Here is a 20,679-nt window from a genome sequence, read left to right as displayed (position 1 = left end):
TACGTTTACAAGAATACATAACTTAAAAATAAATGTACCTGAACTACATCTCAATTGAATGCCACACATGTCCCGAATAAGCTCTTCCTACGGGAAGATTAAAAAACAAAAATAAACGCGGACGAAGTCGCATGCATCTAGTATATGTATAAAGTGCACAATCTCTCCAAGCTATAACTTATTTATACATTCTCTGAGGCATTTATCCTAGGGTCAATCTGAAAAACGGTTATCCGAATATATCCGAAATGCTGTAATTTCGGTCCTATCCGGTCGTTTAATTACAAATACTAATCAAACAACTAACAAATCCAAATATTTCCTTGCAGAAGAGGGCCTTGGATCGTATTGCCGGATCGCATTAGATATAAACTGGTGATATTATTATCCATTTCAAAGTTATAAATCTAAACCAATGCATCAAACCGCGTTCTTTAGGTTAGAAATACCGCGTGCCTTTCTTAAGCCAGAGCGATGTTTGCATGTTTCATGCATGCGTGCGCCGTTTGTATGCATTGCATCGGCCATGCGTGTATTCAATCCACCAAAGGAATGTTTAGACTACTATAATCTTTTACCTGAGAGTGAAAAAATCTAGATGATTCCAGCAGCTTTAACAAGTCACCCGATGGTATATACTAAAGGATTTTTTTCCACCCCTTAGTGATCCGATCAAATGGACTGCTTAGGATTTTGTTATAAAGCGAATCAGGTATAAGATAAAAACCTGAGTCTATTTGCCGATTCGATATATTGTATATTGTGGAGTTATGTAACTCCAGCTTCCGTTATATTTTATGCAAGTTTTACAGCGATTTGCAGTTTTTAAACGCCCGTTTAAGAACCATGATAAGGAAGTTGTATCTTCAGTTTTTGTCGAACACAGTCCGTCCTAATATCGGCAGGTGCTTTACAACCGGCTCTCCATACCTGAAGACAGTCTTCACTGGGCTGAACCACGATGCCAGGAACGAGAATATAACAAGCCAGAGGAATATCTTGACCAAGCAGTCCAGGATGAACAAGCTTAAAAAAAAACAACATTAACGACATTACTCTTTGTTTTTTATAATTTAAAAGGCATGTCAAAATTTTCGAAACCATCTAGTAGGAAACATTGTAGTTCCGATCTTTTCAAATGTGTTTTTTGAGCATTTTGTAGGAGATCGCCAAGTTCGAATTCCAGCACGCACCTCTAACTTTTCTAAATTATATGCGTCTAAAGGAATTAAAATATCACTTGCTTCAACATTGAAGGAAAAACATCGTGAGGAAACCTGCATGCCTGAGAGATTCACATAATGTTCTCAAAGGTGTGTATAGTCCACCAATGCGCACTGGGCCAGCGTGGTGGACTACGGCCTTAACCCCTTCTTATTGTGGAAGGAGGCCTGTGCTCTGTAGTGCGCCAGTAATGGGTTGACGTAATGATGATGATGAAAAGTATTTTTACCTACACGTGGAGGAAATATCAATTCCTAATCTATAACAATTGACACAATTTCATTATTGAAAAATTAAATAGATAGGTATTGGGCTTATTTTTAGTGTGGTGTAAAACTTTTCCAAGATGTGTTTAATACCGCGTGTTTAATACCAAGCATTTCATTTCACGATTAGAATCAACGAACAAAAACGTGTCGATATGCAGTAATACAGAACAAACTTTATCCGTGGCCGTTTAAGTATGTGTTTTTGTGTAAATTCTAAATATTGATTAATTTTTTAGTATTATTTTTAAGTATAATGAAATCTATCTACTTATGTTTTTTTTCATTCGCTAAAACACACCGGTCTTCAAAAATTCGCTCTTATCACATGTATCGATATTGTATAATTTTTTAACTCTGTTTTTTGCCACTTTTTTACTATATGATTCTACAGCTAACTTGTTTGAAATCTTACTGTCTCTGTTATTCCCTCACTCTATCAGAATGAAAGAATTCAGAACCTTCTCAGATAAAGTCATGTGAGAAATACTACAAATTTACAATTGATATGGACATATTTTTAATTAAAAAAAATACTTGAGGAGAAGTATTTCAAACAAATAAAGTAATTTTTTTTACGTGATTCAGCACCTGCATGAAGTTTAAGTGCAATTGATCAGTGAAAATATTGATCAGATTCACGCACTCTTAATTTTGGTAACAATAAGAGCGTTAGTAATTTTTCTCTAAAATAATAGCGAACTTTTTAAATGGATTAACGTTCTAATACTTAATTCTCACTGGGATGGAAAGAAAGGGGATATATTATTCACAATAATCATCATCATCATGTCAACCAATGTACGTCCACTGCAAATAGGTCCTTTGTAGGGAGTTCCAAATATCACGATCTTGTGCCGCTTGGGTCGAACGGCTCCCTGCGACTCGCAGAGTTTATGTCACCCGTCAACCTCATCCGCACGGCTAGACTGGGCAGGAGACAATTATCTCCCCGGGGAGAGGATACAAATGAATCTTCTCCCACAGCTTTATCAACTCTCAGAGCACTGGGCGCACAAGTGGAAATAATATCCCAATAATCTATTATTGGCCGAGAGGAGCTGTCTCTTCAAAGTTCTAGAAAAGTCCTATTATAGTATAAAGTAATACGTTATCGATGAAAAAGCTTGGGTGATATATTAGTCTAACCAGGTTGCTCTTCTAATAATTTTAAATGACAATGCGAGATGGTTATAAAAAAAAAAACAGCCGGCTAAGTTTGTTGGGGGCTTCTTTTAAGACCAGGACGCGTTTGGAAGTCTCGTAGCTTTTGTTTTAAGTTTACGAATGTGTTTATCGCCATCATATCACTAACGTGTAATTCTCATTTAGTGTACGCATCAAAAGTGCCACCTATAAAATATCAAAAGTGGCCTACTTTAATAAAGTTATTTTTTACTTTGACTTTGAATGTAATAAACTTCACCAATTCCATGTTTCCAGGTGGGGACGTTAATTATATCCCTTGTCAGAGGATATAATCGGGGGATATAATTAATGTCTGTCCTAGCCCTGCAGGTGTCTAAATATGATGCGATGTTGCCATTCTAGCCTAGAAGGATTAACCTTATAATTGCGAATCCTTCAAGCAAAACGCAAGGCGCAATAACATGTCTATAATATTACAGTAACTATTTGATAAAACAAAAAGTGCTTACAAATTGTGATATGCCCTGTTAACGGGGACTTTGCTGGGATCTTCCTTGAGGCAGTAGATACGACCACCCTCGACGCATTGCTGCATGTACTTTTCACGGTCAGCTGTAGTCAAGTCAGTGTTAAATATAATCTTTTCCTCCTCGTCCAACTTTGCCTGAATGCCGTCGTAGTTGGAACATTGAAAATTCCAGGGTCTCATGGTAAAGTATTGCAATACCTCTAGCCCTTGACTTATTCTATCTTGAATTCGCACCATGCTGTAATCATTAAAAACAGACCTTGTAATTAATAACAATAAGGACTCGTCAGTGCACACCAAATTAGTCAAGATTTCGATTCATCAAGGTCAAGACATTTTTTTGACGGCCGAGTGGCGCAGTGGGCAGCGACCCTGCTTTCTAAGTCCAAGGTCGTGGGTTCGATTCCCACAACTGGTAAATGTTTGTTTGAGGAAATTGAATGTTTTTCAGTGTCTGGGTGTTTATCTGGATATTATAAGTATTTATGTGTATTATATTCATAAAAAAAATATTCATCAGCTATCTTAGTACCCATAACACAAGCTACGCTTACTTTGGGGCTAGATGGCGATGTGTGTATTGTCGTAGTATATTTATATTTATTTATTTAAGACACTACGCTACTACACTACACTAGTCGCCATATCACTTTAGACTTTCAGTTATTTAAGAATCTTAGTTAGAAAGTGGGTAAAGTTTGGTTAAAAGCTTTTTTTAAACCGTCTGTGTTGGGAACTGTAGTTTCAGATCTATGTAAGCGCACTTCTTCAAATTCAAATTCATAATTCAAAAATCCTTTATTCCTGTAGGCCTATCATAGGCATTTATGAGGCGTTTATACATATATTATGTTTACATAATTGTAAGGGGATGGTGATTACTTCGTTCGCCAACTTAAACTTAAAGCTACGAGGGTTCCAATTGCGCCCTGGTCTAAGCAGAGCCCACAACAAACTTAGTCGGATAATTTTTTTTGTTATCACCATCTCACAGTAATATTAGCTATGAAGTTAGAGCACTTGACACCCAAGCTTTTTTGTCGTTTAAGCAATCCTTAATATTATGATAGAATGTTTCTGTAAGCTTACGTTTTATCTCGTAGTATTTCTTACAGATACAAAGATAGTCCGAGTCGAGAACCTTTCGTGCTGAATAGAGTATCTAAATGTATCGAATCTCGCACAGAGTTATGTCAAAATATTACTTTTTGGATCATATTACCTTCAAAAATAATTAGTTTTAAATGTAAAATTCAAGTCAACAGTCATCATATCGACCCATTACCGATCCACTACGGGGCACGGATCTCCAATTACAATGCAAAGGATTTAGGCCGTAGTCCACCACGCTGGCTCAGTGCGGATTAAAGACTCTACACGCCTTTGAGAACATTATGGAGAACTCTCAGGCATGCGTGTTTTCTAACGATGTTTTTTCTTCACCGTTGAACCAAGTGATATTTTAATTACTTAAAACGCACATAACTTAGAAAAATTAGAGGTGCGTGTTGGGATTCGAACTCGGCCTCGCGAAAGTGAAGTCGAGCTACCCACTGCGCTATCACAGCTTGAAGTCTACAGTAATAACATGAAATACAAGATATTAACCGTGAAGGAATCCATTTTTGTAATACGAGTTTAAGCGCACTAGTTGATATTTTGGTCAGTACAACTACCTGTATTACCTTAAAGGAAACTAAGTAAGTATATATATTTTAACCCCGACTTGAAAATGTTAGTATGATGAACATGAATGTTTTTCAGTGTCTGGGTGTTTATATGTATATTTCAAGTATTTATGAATCTAATTACCAATAACACAAGCTACGCTTATGTTGGGACTAGATGGCGATGTGCGTATTGTCGTGGTATATATTAATTTATTTATTTATATTTCTTAAAGCAAAAGGTCAGGGTGCCAGGCCAAAGCTTAGAATCATTTAACACAAATAGCAAAAAGAAATTGGGAATACTCACAAACGTTTTTGGCCCAGCAAAAATAGCAGGAGATCGATGGAATATGCAGGTAGCAGGTGAAAGAAAATTCTCTTGAACTCATGCATAAAGTAGTTTGTGGTGATATCGCCGTTTGGATACCAAAGTGGCCAAGCGAGCGGGTATTTTCGCCCATAGTCCTTGCCAACTTTAATGACCTCGCCCCAGGATGTTTGTTTCTGGTGACCTATGTTCACGTTGTAAACCGGTATCGCGTCCGGCCTGGAAACAATGGTGAGAAAAATGTAATCCTTACATTCACATCATCACATTTAACGCAATTAATGCTACTAATTTCGTCTCAGTACTTTATTTTAAATTATATTCATCCGCTGGACACAAGCTGCAAAAGACAGTGGTATTTTGAACTACCAGCAAAATACCGATATCAAATATAAATATAGTGTCCACCAATCCGCACTGTGCGGGCGTGGTGGACTACGGGCTTAAACCTTTCTCATCGTGGAAGGAGACCCGTGCCCTGTAGTGGTATATATATACTACGACAATACACACATCGCCATCTTGCCCCAAAGGAAGCGTAGCTTGTGTTATGGGTACTAAGATAGCTGATGAATTTTTATGAATATAATACACATGAATACCTATAATATACAGATAAACACCCAGACACTGAAAAACATTCATGTTCATCATACAAACATTTATCCAGTTGTGGGAATCGAATCCAGGGCCTTAGATGCAGAAAGCACGGTCACTGCCCACTGCACTAACCGGCTGTCTGGTCTAGCGTTGGACGTCTATTATTGTGAATAATGTATCCCCATCCTTACCATCCTAGTGAGAATTAAATATTAGAACGCAAAAAATAAAGAGAAGAGACAGTAAGAAGTTTCCATTAAAACACATTGTAGGCATGCAAAGACGGCCTTATTTCTGTAAACAATATCTTACAGGCATCCTCTGTAAATAGGACTTACAGCAAGAGAACGGGATAGTGCCAAGAGTTTTCTAATATAAGCAAATAAACCAAAATGTATACAAATACATATACAATATACAAACATTATATAAATAAATATACCTACATAAAAAACACTGTGTAAATGAAACCTCATTGTAACCAACATGTTACAATGAGGTTTTCATGTACTGTTAATGTACTGCCTCGGATACTTATATGTGAAACCGAAAACCTAATAGTTTTTGAGTAAACTACTGCCGTAGTGGCGCGTGTCGGTCTTTTATCTTCAATAAGATTCTCATAAGTAAACACTTAGAAAGTTTTGAATTCGTTTGCATGGAAAAATGAATATGCTTCTTTGATTGAATATTTTTACAAGGCTATTCCTTATGAAATATACTTATACACCCAGTAGCGTGCACAGGGTTTCTGACCAGGGTATGCATAAAGCAGGTACACGGCATAAAATGGTAAAATTCCCCTCCAATACGCGTTATATAAAACAATTTGGGTATGCAGTGCTTTTGTGCATGTATGAAGTGCACGCCACTGCATATACCCTTCAATATTATATCGTTATTCTGTTACACGTTGTATATGAAGTATAGGCAAGTAGTTTTTAATACATAACACACATACAATAATAAAGCAACAAATTCAAATGCCATCAAAGAGAGGTAGTAGGCCTTTTATTTAATACGGAATAATCTTGTAAAAATATTAATTCAAAGAAGCATACATGTATTTTTCCATGCCAACGAATTCAAAACTTATGAAATGTTTACTTATGACAACCCTATTGAGAATAAACGACCAACACGCGCATAGTACCTACGCTAAGTCATGGGCCAACTTTATTTTATTAACTTACTTTTGTTTTCTAGTTCCTTCAATCATTCCAATAGCTATGACGGCATTGATAGCTGTATCCACTGGTATAACTTGGGCTATGAGACTGCCATCGCACAGCATGGATCTTATAACACCTTTCCCAGCTCCAATCATCAGGCCTACTGGACCATTCAGGTTGTCTACCCAACCGGGCACGGGTTCTTGTACAGCTGGACAAACTGAAATTGTGTTAAAGCCACTTTAATGCTAAGCGAAAGGAAAACAGAAGTTCCAACAACTGGACTTTAAACATAAAGATGGTTTGAAAATAAATAAAACAAATACTTAAATATACTACGACAATAAACACATCGCCATCTTGCCCCGAAGTAAACGTAGCTCGTGTTATGGGTACTATATGGCTGATGAATATTTAGAAATTTAATGAATAATATACATAAATACATATGAAGACCCAGGCACTGAAAAAAATTCATGTTCATCACACAAATATTTTTCAGTTGTGGGAATCGAACCCACGGCCTCGGACACAGAAAGCAGGGTCGCCCATTGCGCCAATCGGCCGTCAAAGTCAATAAGAATACATTAAGTATGTGCCGAGGGCACATACTTAATGTATTCTTTCCGAATCTATTATTTCCGAATTTTCTCTGGTCTGGTGAGAAGCTTCGGCCGTGGCTAGTTACCACTCTACCGACAAAGACGTGCCGCTAAGCGATTTGGCGGTATGATGTCCCGTAGAAACCGTATAGGAGTATGGTTTAAATATATCTGCCATACTCCCTAACAGGTAACAGGCCTTGAAGTCAAGGGCAAATAAAAAAAATGCACATATGGATATGATGAGTTAAAAGCGGGTTATAGCCACGAACACCCATGTGTACAGACTATAGTCATAATATTAAGTAGAAGGCTATATACAAAGTGTAAATGACTACATTATGTACTGTCTCTAAGACTTATCTGTGAAACTGAAAATCTTAACGTTTTTAAGTAAACCACTGCCATAGTTTTTACTGAAAGAAACCAAATACAGCCCTAACATCACATGCATGATTAAAATCATGTGATTTCGGACCGTTTGTTAAGTACGCGTCACGTAGCGTAGGTACTATGAGCGTGTGGGTTTTTTAATCCAATATGGTTGTCATAAGTAAATACTTCGAACATTTGAATGTTTGTATGGAAAAATAAATATGCTTTTTTTGATTTAATATTTTTATAGGATGTTTCCATATGAAATATACTGATGCATCCTTCAATATTATTTCGTAATTCTGTTACACGTATATGCTGTGAGAGCTGCCGCCGTTCAGGTTTTTATATTTCTTACCTATGCTAGGACGCACAATAACGGCAGGTAAGTTTACAAATTCTTCTTCTACGACGCTTTCGGCTAATCTCTTCGAAAATGTGTAGCAGTTAGGATGCGGGCCGAGGAGTGATGGTGTTAGTAGAGCAGTCTGACTGTCACTGAGCCATTCGATCAGTCGCATCACTTCCGAAGGTCTCACTGGTGGTGCGTGTGTCTGCAATTATACGTAATCAAACTGCCGGTATATTTTCTCTAACAATTCAAATGTCTAAAAAAAATTTTATATATAAATGAAGACGATTCCAACTGAGTATAATTTCTAAATTGCACATAAATGAACAAAGATGCAGGTGCTGGGATTTGAACTCGGCCCCCGTCAATCACGGCGAAGTCCTAACCACTAAGCTATCACCGCTAAATCTACATGCCTCAGAGTGCTCCATAATGTTGTCAAAGGAGTGTGGAGTACACCAATCCGCACTGGGCCAGCATTGTGGACTACGGCCTAAACCCTTCTCATTGTAGGCGACCCGTGCCCTGTAGTGGGCCGGTCGATATGACGATGATGATACAAGAGTTATCGATACGGCTCAGCGAGTTTAAATCCTTAGGTATCTAAGGGGACAAATGCGGTCCCCAAGTTGCTGAAATTGCGACCTAAAAGAACACTGCTGATAAAACCACAACTATAAAAGTATTAACTAGGAGATATGGTGCCACTCCTTTAAGGGTAACTTTACGAGTATCATCATCATCATCATCATCAGTTCAACCGATTTAAGTCCACTGCTGGACATAGGTCTTTTGTAGAGAGTTCCAAAATCCACGGTCCTGGGCCGCTTGTTTCCAGCGACTCGTTTGATGTCGTCTGCCCACCTCGTTGGGAGCCGACCAACACTGCGTTCACCTGTGCGGGGTCGCCATTCCAACACCTTGGAACCCCAACGTCCATCGGTGCTCCGAGCTATGTGCCCCGCCCATTTCCACTTCAGCTTAGCAACTCGCTGAGATATGTCGGTAATTCTGATTCTTCTACGGATCTCCTCATTTCTGATTTGATCACGTAGAGATACTCCCAACATTGCTCTTTCCATCGCCCGCTGAGTGATTCTGAGCCTTCTTATGAGGCCCATAGTAAGCGACCACGTTCCGGATCCGTAAGTCATCACTGGCAACACGCACTGTTCGAAGACTTTGGTCTTCAGGCACTGAGGGATTTTGGACGAAAAGATGTCTCGAAGTTTCCCGACCGCTGCTCATCCGAGTTGGATTCGGCGGTTCACATCTTTCTCAAAATTGGGCCTACCTAACTGGATCGTGTGTCCTGGGTATATGAACTCGTCTAAAATTTCGAGTGCAGAGCTCCCAGTTATAACTGGGTCCACCCAGAGCGGAACATGAGCGTTAGACATAATTTTCGTCTTGTTCATGTTCATACTTTAAGTTAGTGGCAACGTAACTTGTCATGTTACTACGTACATTACGTTCTTATTATATAAGAAAGTCCTCTTAATATACTCTATTTTTATTTTTAGTCGTTTCTGAATAAAATAGCTGTGACGTTCATTTCGACACATAGTTTCTCTTCGGAATCCCAAGAAAATTATCACTATCGTCATCATCATCATCGATCCATTACCGGCCTATCACAGGGCACGGGTCTCCTCCCACAGTGAGAAGGGTTTAGACCGTAGTCCACCACGATGGCCCCAGTGGCGTGCATATAGGGTATGTATGTACAGGATATGCAGATGATACAAAATTCAGAAAATCTCCAATACAAGGTATAAATACTTAAGGGTCGGCTTACTAAAGCCTGTCCTTGAGTTTTTTATAACTCGTACTAGATATTTTTTTTTTTTTCATTTTATATCATCTGCATACCCTCTATGCACGCCACTGGCTGGCCCAAAGTGGGTTGTTGGACTATACAAATATGTGCGAATACAACATATTTTTATGTTACAGTGAATGGTCACATATTTTTATGGTACAAATGCCAAAAAAATCCCGAAAAGGGTTTAGGCCGTAGTGCAAATTGGTAGACTTTACACTCCCTTGAGAACATGGAGAACTTTAGGGCATGCAGGTTTCGTCACGATGTTTTCCATCACAGTTAAAGCGAGTGATTTAAAAAAATTAGCACATAAATCCGGAATGTTAAAGGTCTGGGAACGAACTCGACCCCCGAAAGGAAGCCTGAAGCCCTCTAGGCTACGTTTGATATACAAATATTTCTAGTCTTAGGACGATATTATGCATTTTCTAGGTAAATGTATTTCTCAAGCTCACCTTCTCTTCTAAAATCTTGTAATCCGGATAACAGAAGGCGGTGGACAAATGAACGAAAACTAGCAAGTTCTTCAATCTTTTTGCCACACTCATAGTCCGTTGCGTGCCGCCCGTATTCATGTTCACGTTAGCCGTAAGGGGGGCTTCCAATCTCAAGGTTGCCGCAAAATGGAACAGCACGGATACTTCTTCTGATAATCTCTCTATCTCTCTGTCAGATAACCCTAGATTTTCGAACAGCACGTCACCTTGGAGTGGCTTGATTTTCTTTAATGCTGATGGATTTTCTTTTCTCAAACGATCGAAGAGCTGTAAAAGTAATAACTTAATTTTAATTTTCTATTAGGAACAACCGTATAAGGGCAAGTGGTCTTTTACATTGTATAATACGCTACAGTCGGTATAAGAGTGATGTAAAATGGCATATACTAATTTCAGCATCGACGGCAGGAGAGATGTAGCTTAACTGGTTACAGCGCTCTGGCCGCGATTGCCAGAGACTCGCAGGTGAATGTCGAGATTTACCTGTATATCCCGAAAAACTGTTTCATAATGCCTAATCCGTCGGGAAAACAGAGCTCGACCAATTCGTGGTGGTGATAACTGGATTAGTTTTGGTACAAATAAGTCATCAATCAATCAAAATCAATCATAGATCATAAAAAGCTATTGCTTATTGTAACGCATGAATACCTGACCTGAGGTACCTGGCAAGCGGGTATTCTTGAAATTCAAAAAATTCAAAATGCAAAATTCATTTGTTTCAAGTAGGCCTAATACAAGCACTTTTGAAACGTCAAGTCTGTCCCGGTGTAGTGACTCTACCACCGGTTCGGAAGGCAGATTATACCGAGAAGAAGCCGGCAAGAAACTCAGCAGTTGCTCTTTTCCAACATCAAAAATTTACATTTTACATTTTAACATTAATTTTACATTTGAATAACATTAAATGGGTTAGATTAACATGGGTCTAGAATGAAACACCAAACGTTCCAGCGGAGTAAATAAATACATTAAATAAATAAAATAAATATACTACACGTACACACATCGCCAACTAGCCCCAAAGTAAGCTCAGCTTGTGTTATAGGTACTCAGACAACTGATTAATATTTTTATGAATAATATACATAAATACCTATAAAATACAGATAAACACCCAGACACTGAAAATCATTCATGTTCATCACAGAAACGTTTTCCAGTTGTGGGAATCGAACCCGAAATTGGACTCAGATACCACGGCCTTGCTCACTGGGCCTATCGGTCGTCAATATAATATAGAGATAAGACATAACGCTTAGTAGTTTCACATTTCCGTCTCCACTTCATATTGGCTGAAATAATGTAATTTCCAAACGCCTCCTTAAACGCTAACGTTAAAAAATAAATGCGAGTAGAAAAGGGAACGTGCGAGAGAATAATAATCAGTCCACGTCTCCTTTTAATGCGGATATGAGCGATAAGAGGTAAGCCATCAGAATCTATCTAGTAGCTAAACAAGGCGCCAGTTTCTTCTGGTCTCTTCCGTCACTGCATCTCTCGGTTTATGAGCCAGTTGCAACGGTTTCCTGATTTGGTCCCGTTGTCACTGACGCCAGAACATTTTCTCTAGCCTCGCATAACAGTCAACTCAAGGCTGCTGGAACTGAAATCTACAACGCTCAGTCATGATAGCACAGTCAGAGACCAACCGATCAGGAAATGTACTGGAGAGGTGTTCTAGGGAAAGGCAAGATTAAGATACTACAGTTATATGTTTTCTCTCGCAAGATTATTTTATGCCTTTAAAATCCTCAGCATTGTTTAGTTTAAGCACAGAGTACGGATAGCCAAAGCTGCTGGAACTGAAGTTCTCAACACTCCATGGCAGCGCAGTCTGGGCGAAGGCGTCCACTTATGAGTTTCCTCGCTCGCACAATATCCTAAATTGCTTTGAAATAGTTTTTTAAATCCTGAGCATTTTACAATTAAGTCACTGACTATGAATAAGCGTGCAGAGATTCGACGAAGGCTGCAAAGCCAAGGAATCGTGTGGTAATCGCAGTGCAAGAAAATGATTCGTAATTACCTCAGTAGTAACCGACCTCAAAGCATCTACTATATACAATGTCGTGATGCTGTCTAGACGACGTTGGCATTTGCCACAAAATCTTACTACTACACTATGATTTAAGTAAATAACGAAGAAATCTTATACCGACTGCATTTTTGTAGTAAGCATAAGTTTAGTACAACTAGCTATTAGTGCGGCGTTAGACGCGACAAACTTGTTTTGATGATTAAAGGTCTCTATCTTTTAGAAACATATCATATTAATTTAAGCTTTAAGACTTGTGGTTTTTCATAGTTCATATTAAAATGAATGAAGAAATTAAACTATTGTATACAGTTGACGATACGATATGATATAGATTGAAACTTTGTTAGTTGCTAGCTGTTGCCCGAGTTTATCTTCCACGTTTATTACGGTTTTAAAGAAAAATCCCGCACGACTGTTTGTTTTCCTGAGATAAATAATTGCCCTTGTTACTCTTCCTCATTTCAACTAACTCTATGCCAAAAATCTAGTTAATTGGATGCTTAGTTAGGACGTAAAGGAAGGACAGACAAACAAACACACTTTCACATTTATAATATAAGTAAGGATTAGCTGCCCCTTATTATCATAAGGCTTAATGCATTATACACCTCGAGATTACCGATAACACCGAGTTTAAATAATGAAAGTTTTATATAGGTACTAAGTGGGTACTCTTTATGACACAAGATTTGAAAGTTTCGATAACAGTAAATTAAATGCCGACCCGAACCGCTTCAATTTTGTTTACTATTGAATTGATAATAAGCTTCCTGAAAATCATCTAATAACGTTACTTAATAAATTGAGCTCACAGAATTAAGATCATATAGAATCCTCAGTCAGCCATTATAGCATGCAGTGCATTGTGTTCAAAAACAGAGAAGACGTCCCGAGCAAGAATGTGGCAAGCTCACAAACTTTTTCTATTTTCTCATTTTATGGTAAACATTTAGGACATTAGAGGTCCAGAGCACTTCTCACTTTACACCCGCGGAATGTTGCAAGCTCACAAACTTCCTATTTTCTCATTTTATGGTAAACATTTAGGACATTAGAGGTCCTGAGCACTTCTCACTTCATACCCGCGGAATGATGCAAGCTCACAAACTTTTCCTATTTTCTCATTTTATGGTAAACGTTTAGGGCATTAGAGGTAAAATAATTACTGTTAACTGCTGTATGTTCTTGATTCTGTGCTTGAATATTCGATTTCTTCCGCTCATTAGACAGGAGACTCTTATATTAATAGACATGATGACTATTTAAAAAAAAACTGCCCTATGATTTACGGAAGTATCTACCATATCCAAAAAATATCTTTATATTATTACTTTTTTTTAATTATTTAAAAAATATTTCTTCGCTCGAAAACGTTCGCCAGGTGTGATGGCCGCACTTGTGACGTCATAGTCAAATTCGAGCTATCGCTTTAGTTCAGTCATTGTTTTATACTTAAAGATTTCGATACTGATAAATTAAACTGAGCAACCGATAGTGTGAAGTTACAAAAACACGTGAAATGCGAAAATAAGAAGAGATTTTCGAAATTAAAGCGGTACAAAATTATGTTTATGTAAGTAGACGTTACGTCATTTGGTCACTAATAATTTCAGTAATACAAATCATTAGTATCAATTTGGATTTTGGGAACCTCCTGTAAATCAGTATTCCTTGGCAGTAACCTACTGCCATGCTACTACTGTACAAAAACTCATTGCGCACAGCAACGCAACGTACTTTTTAATTACGTATTTATATTTTTTATCTCTTGTTATTTCTAATTATCTGTATGTTATTGTAAGAATATAATGTGGTCAATGAGCTTATTATTAAATTATTATTAATAAAAACTATAATAAATGTAAAACTACTAACTTACTAACTTAATTAATTTGGTAACAATAAGGTAATTCAATTCAAAGAGTCAATCTCTTACAATGCCTAGCCTTAAGTTTTTTATAACTCGTTCGGAAGATTTTCTTCATTTTATATCATCTGCATAACCTGTGCTTAATCCCCATACACGCCATTGCTGTAACGTTTGATAATTAATTCCAAAAATATATGAAAACGTAAGCGAAGCATTAGGGGAACAAAAAAAATATGTTTCTCAACACCTGTGTTGCTAGATCTATGCAAAGTAAATTTGACCTATGCCCTTCGATCACAGACCTATACCCTCACTTCAACGTGCAATAGGTTGCCGCTGAGCTGATGAACCGGTTTCAGTTACCTGCACATACCATATATACCGTATATAGTGTTTACGCTACATGGTGCGTGAATAAGGAGCTAATTCGTAACTTACAATATTTTGCAATAGAAGATGAATATTTGAGTAGTGAAGAACTACATCTTTGGTATAGTCACTAGTGTTTAAGATGCTCGATTACTGATCACGTTGATGAACGGTTCAATTCTCGGGTTGGCTAGAAATTATCCGCTCAGCGACTATCTCGATATACGAGTAGTCTTCTGACTCGTTATTAATAAATAAATGTTACGTTACGTTACTACGAAAATGCACACGTTGCCATGTAGCCCCAAAGAAAGCGTAGCTTGTGTTATGGGTACTAAGATGACTGATAAATAGTTTTATGATTTACTAGCTGTTGCCCGCGACTTCGGCTGCGTTTGTTTTTGTTTTTCGAAAGACATGTGGCATTCGGTTTAAATATTTAGGATAGCTCAGCCTTAAATGAAAAGTTGGCTGCCGTCCGCTGAGGAGTTGTGTCCTCTATCTCCAATCACATTCATCAGATTTACACGAAATTTGGGCAAAAATAAACAGACATTATAACCTCTAAAGTACAAAAGTAATTATTTAAATCGGTTATCATTTGGTGGCATTATGGTGTAAAATCGTCAAACACCTTCTACCCCTCTCCCAAATGAACTGAGCTTAATTTCGGTATAAAAAGCATCCTATATATTAATATAGGATGCTTTTTATACCGACACGTACACGTATTACTGAAGGTATTAGAATTATTAATACCTTCAGTAATACGTGTACAAAGTTTTAGAATAATATGTTTTTAATTTTGCCCAAACTGTGGTTGCAGATAGAGGACAGAAATCTTCAGCGGATAGCAGCAAACCCCTCATTCAAGGCTTAGCGATACTGAATAATTTAATTTTTTTTTGGATCTATCACTAAATTTAATGCCATATCAAAAAACAAAATCAAACGCAGACGAAGTCTCGGTCAGTGTTCACTTCACCTTCGCGATTCAACTTCGAAATAATAACGATAGTCTTACACGTCCACACTATAAATTTAAACTTGACCTTGGTTGTAACAACAACCTACTTTTATACTACAATTCATTATTTGTTCCGCTAGCGGAAAGTACTATGTTACCAATAAGTCGAAACCTACGAGAATGTACCAGAAGATCGGTGTTTTTCCACACTCACTTGAGTGCAAGGCCGTAGCCTAATAACGCTATGGCAAAGAAACCTTTTCGTCGTATTACCGATTGCGAAAGATAACTACCTACTAATCGTTATTTTTTTTAATATTCATAGGGATATAAATAATCTTATGAAAGAACTAGCCGTTGCCTGCGACTGCATCCGCGTTTATTTTGGGTTTTTATAACCCCGCAGGAACCTTTTAATTTTCCGCGATGAACTGTATCGAGTATGGCCGATCTATCCGCCGAGTATGGCCGGCGGAAATAGTTCGCAAACTATTTCTATGCAAAATTTTTCTAGTTAAGTTTTTATTAAATTGAATTTAATATAAAAAATTAATTAATTATTTTTAATTATTTTAAATTAATTTAATTAAGTTAAGCGGTTAGGCCTTGCATCGGTTCAAAATGGTATAAATCCCACGAGCAACTTTTACCAGCAGCTTTTTCGGGACCAATATATACATTCTATATCCATCTCCAGGATGCGGGCGAGATTCGCGCCAAATTTTATAAAGATCTGTTGTACGACTGCTCCGAAAATAGGTAACAAACAAATATACAGGTATACATATAATTACTAAAGGTACATAATTAATTAAGAGGACCTAGTAGAGAAAAATAACATGAATTTTCCTTTCACTTGCGGCACGGTATAGACACGGATATAGGCAAAGGATAGTGCGTCAGACCAAGTTCGAACCTAACGCTTGCATTGTTTTATTTACACGACCCCCTTTGGTATTATAATAGTACGCTTAATAAAACCTTTAACTGCCTCGTTAGTCTCTTATACAGTGGGCAAGTTTAAGTACGAATCACGTGGTACTACACTTGGTAGGTTCGATTTTCAAGTCAGGCATTAGAAATTGGGGTTTTCTTTTAAAAAAATCTCAATAAATCAAAGTGCTTTGAAGGGCGCGTTAGGGCTTTTCTTTTTCGGTTATTATCACTAACATGTGATAATCTTTAAAGAACACCACTAGTACATCTATTTCCGCAACACAGGTTCGAGAAATAGTTTGACTAAAACTCAATGAGTCGGACGGAGGGAACGTTGTTACCAAAACTATATATCAAAGTGTTATACAGTTTTTTATTGTTTAAAGCTGGTAACCTAAATGGCAATTTCCATGGGCCGAACTTCAAAACATAGGACTTATTACTTTCTATATGCGTGACGTACTACATGTATAAACAACACTTGCTTCCTGTATGAAAGACGTACTAAACTTGCATAAACGACACTTTCGTCCTGTATGAAAGACGTACTAAAATTGCATAAAAACACTTGCCTTCCTGTATACGAGATATACTAAACTTGCATAAACGGCACATTGTTCCTGTAAGAGAGACGCTTTAAAGTAGCATAAACGACACTTGTTTCCTGTATGAGATACGTTCTGAACTTGCATAAACGACACTTTCTTCCTGTATGAGAGACATACTTAACTTGCATAATTTACACTTGCTACCTGTATGAGAGACGTCCTGAACTTGCATAAACAACACTTTCTTCCTGTATGAGAGACGTACTGAACTCGCATAAATGACACTGCCTTACTGTATGAGACACGTACAAAATGAAATAAACGACACTTTCTTCCTCAATGAGAGACGTACTGAACTTGCATAAACGACACTTTTTCCTTTATGAAAGACGTATTTAACTTGCACAAACGACACTTTCTTCTTGTAAGAGAGACACTCTAAAGTAGCATAAACGACACTTGTTTCCTGTATGAGATACGTTCTGAACTCGCATAAATGACACTGCCTTACTGTATGAGACACGTACTTAACTTGCATAAATGACTCTTTCTTCTTGATTGAGGGATGTACTGAACTTGCATAAACGATAACTTCTTCCTGTATGAGAGACATACTGAACTTGCGTAAATGACACTACGTTATAGTATGAGACACGTACTAAACTTGCATAAACGACACTTTCTTCCTCAATGAGAGACGTACAGAACTAGAATAAACTACACTTTCTTCCTGTATGAGGCATGTACTGAACTTGCATAAACGACACTTTCTTCCTGTATGAGAGACATATTGAACTTGCGTAAATGACACTACGTTATAGTATGAGACACATACTAAACTTGAATAAATGACACTTTCTTCCTCAATGAGAGACGTACTGAACTTGAATAAACGACACTTTCTTCCTGTATGAGGCATGTACTGAACTTGCATAATCGACACTTTCTTCCTGTATGAGAGACATACTGAACTTGCGTAAATGACACTACGTTATAGTATGAGACACGTGCTAAACTTGCATAAACGACACTTTCTTCCTCAATGAGAGATGTACTAAACTTGAATAAATTTTTCATTTTCTTCATTTTATATCATCTGCATACCTCTATGCACGCCACTGTGGATATGATGAATTAATTATTAATGTATTATAATTAATACTTACAGGTAAGCGTTGCATGTCTTCGTATCTTTGGCTAAGCGACTTTCCTTTTTTGGGCCTCATTAGAACATACAAATTTCCGATGTCTGGTATACTGAAGAGCAACTTCTCCAACAGGACTTTGCCCATGAACCCTGTTCCGCCCGTAATCAGAACATTTTTGCCTTTGTAGAATTCCCTTATTGAGATGTTTGAAGTCATTTCTGTAACAATAAAAGTTTCTGTGTATTTATAGATGAACATCATCAACTATAAGAAGTGCACTGGATATTGAATGTTTAAACTTCTTTACAACTTCTATGTTACATTCTGTTTTTTCCTACGAAATTTTGATGACACACAATATATTTCTTAACATGGATTCTTAGAACTTATGTTACGCAAGCTTTCAAAAAATTTTCCTCATATTATTGTATTATTTAAAACTTAAACTAACTTTTTAATGAATAATTGAAAGAAAATACTAAATTATGGCTAACCTAATTTATAAGTAAGTGATGGGTGGTAGTAGTTAGAATAGGTCGAGATTAAGTTAATTATATCTTTGGGTAACAAAGTAACATACTCACTCCAAATTTCTACAGAGTTTGTGGATTGTAAAGCATTATCTGCCAAATGGAGCTAATAAAATTTCCCATGTGTTTTTGAAGTACTCTTGAGTTAAAATTTATTTAAAATAATTTAAAGTACTTTAGCTGCAAGTAATCCAAACTATTAGTTCTTAATACTTAAACCTTGAATTTATAATAGCAACATGGATAATCTGGAGTCCATTGAACACTCAATTTCTACTCACACTAGCTGAACACTTTAATGTGTGTATCAAAAACAATTCAGAAATCCATTCCTGTAACAAGTCAATCTTCAAATGTTGCTGCACAGTTTGCTGCATTTAGAGTGTTTGGTCTGACATTGCTAGAGAGCCTAAAACTACAAGACCAGGTACTGTCAAAACAGTATGAAATAATAGAGACATGGAAGGAAAATGCTGTTTGTTCATGGTGCGTCTGAGGGGCAGAAAGAAAATGTGTCCTCTGCAGATATGAAGGTATTATCAGGTCATCTTGCCCTACCAGAACTCACAGTAGCCAAGCTCAGTCATTGTAAGTGCTTATATTGATAATGTTCTGTGACTTATCTGTGTTCTGAGTCTTCGAGAACTCAGTTAAAACATGGGTCACTTTATTAGAGCTCTTGACAAAGGAGCGACACTATGCTTTTCAGGCTGTGAGACAATAGTTTGGTTTTTCTCAATGCTGGACAAGGGATGCTGGTTCTTGGCCCCGACGGTAAACGCCATGGTCTTCACAGTTGCAAATGTCAAAGTAATCGGATCAAAAATAAAAAACATCTCGATGCCAACCACTTTTGCAACTGCAGATGAAGCAAGTGCTGCGGTTGATCTTTAAATCCTGCAGTTCCTGGTCGAGAAGCACAAAGCCACACGCTGACAAAGCTAGGAAGCTTTTAGGAGGACATGCCTGGACATTATTAACCGAATATATTGGTTTGGTTGGTTTTAGGTATTTTTGGTTGTAGGTATCCGTAAACTGTTCAGTTAAAACTAGTTTTGATAATGATTTTGAAATTTGCACTCTGGTATTACTAATAAGCTTATAATGATATCCAAAATACACACAGGCGATAAAATTGTTCATAACAAACAATTTTTTACGTTTGGAAGTTTAAATTCAAATTCAATCGTCATATTCCAACCACAGACAAGGTTTGTAAGCGCTAACTCAATATTTTCATATATATATTTTGCCGGAAATCAAGTAAAACCGTTTTTTACTCTTAAAAACTCACCCCAATCCCCTTCCCGACCTCGCCCGTAAATTATTTTTCCTTTTATTTTTATAATATCCTCATCCACATCCTTATCTAATGGCTTGTATCCTACTATTATTTTTTTTTCACTTATATCCCTTTTTCCGTACCAAACATGCTTCATCAATCAATCCATTTGTTTTGTTTCATTTATTCTGTTTGTGCAATAAAGGCTTTTTATCTATCTATCTATCTAATAGTTATATCTGTATATCTTACGCTAGCTTTGATGTGAACATGATTACCAATGAACAGTTCGTACGCCAGTTGCCCATACAAAACGGAATTCTAATAGCGGCAATTCTGTATATTTCCACCCATTGAGCGTGACCAAATCACTTGTTTAACAATGAAAAAGCATGAAAT

The 20,679-nt window shown here is 37.2% G+C and overlaps 1 protein-coding gene across 1 annotated transcript in view; it reads right to left on the bottom strand.

The window, feature by feature from the left end:
* Positions 1-858: 858 nt before the first annotated feature.
* LOC120636271 (putative fatty acyl-CoA reductase CG5065) overlaps positions 859-20,679 on the bottom strand; it is a 40,787-nt gene continuing 20,966 nt past the window's right edge. Inside the window, exons 2-8 of the mRNA XM_039907680.1 lie at positions 18,487-18,686; positions 10,548-10,856; positions 8,274-8,469; positions 6,960-7,158; positions 5,146-5,385; positions 3,149-3,406; positions 859-1,026 (exon numbers count right to left, since the gene is read on the bottom strand). Coding sequence (XP_039763614.1) covers positions 867-1,026; positions 3,149-3,406; positions 5,146-5,385; positions 6,960-7,158; positions 8,274-8,469; positions 10,548-10,856; positions 18,487-18,684 — 1,560 coding nt within the window. The 5' untranslated portion in view covers positions 18,685-18,686 and the 3' untranslated portion in view covers positions 859-866. The remainder of the gene's footprint in view (positions 1,027-3,148; positions 3,407-5,145; positions 5,386-6,959; positions 7,159-8,273; positions 8,470-10,547; positions 10,857-18,486; positions 18,687-20,679) is intronic.

Source organism: Pararge aegeria, chromosome Z (genome assembly GCF_905163445.1).
Source record: "Pararge aegeria chromosome Z, ilParAegt1.1, whole genome shotgun sequence".
NCBI lineage: Eukaryota > Metazoa > Arthropoda > Insecta > Lepidoptera > Nymphalidae > Pararge > Pararge aegeria.
The sequence above is the reverse complement of the archived record's forward strand: the minus strand, read 5'-3'. Positions and strand labels throughout refer to the sequence as shown.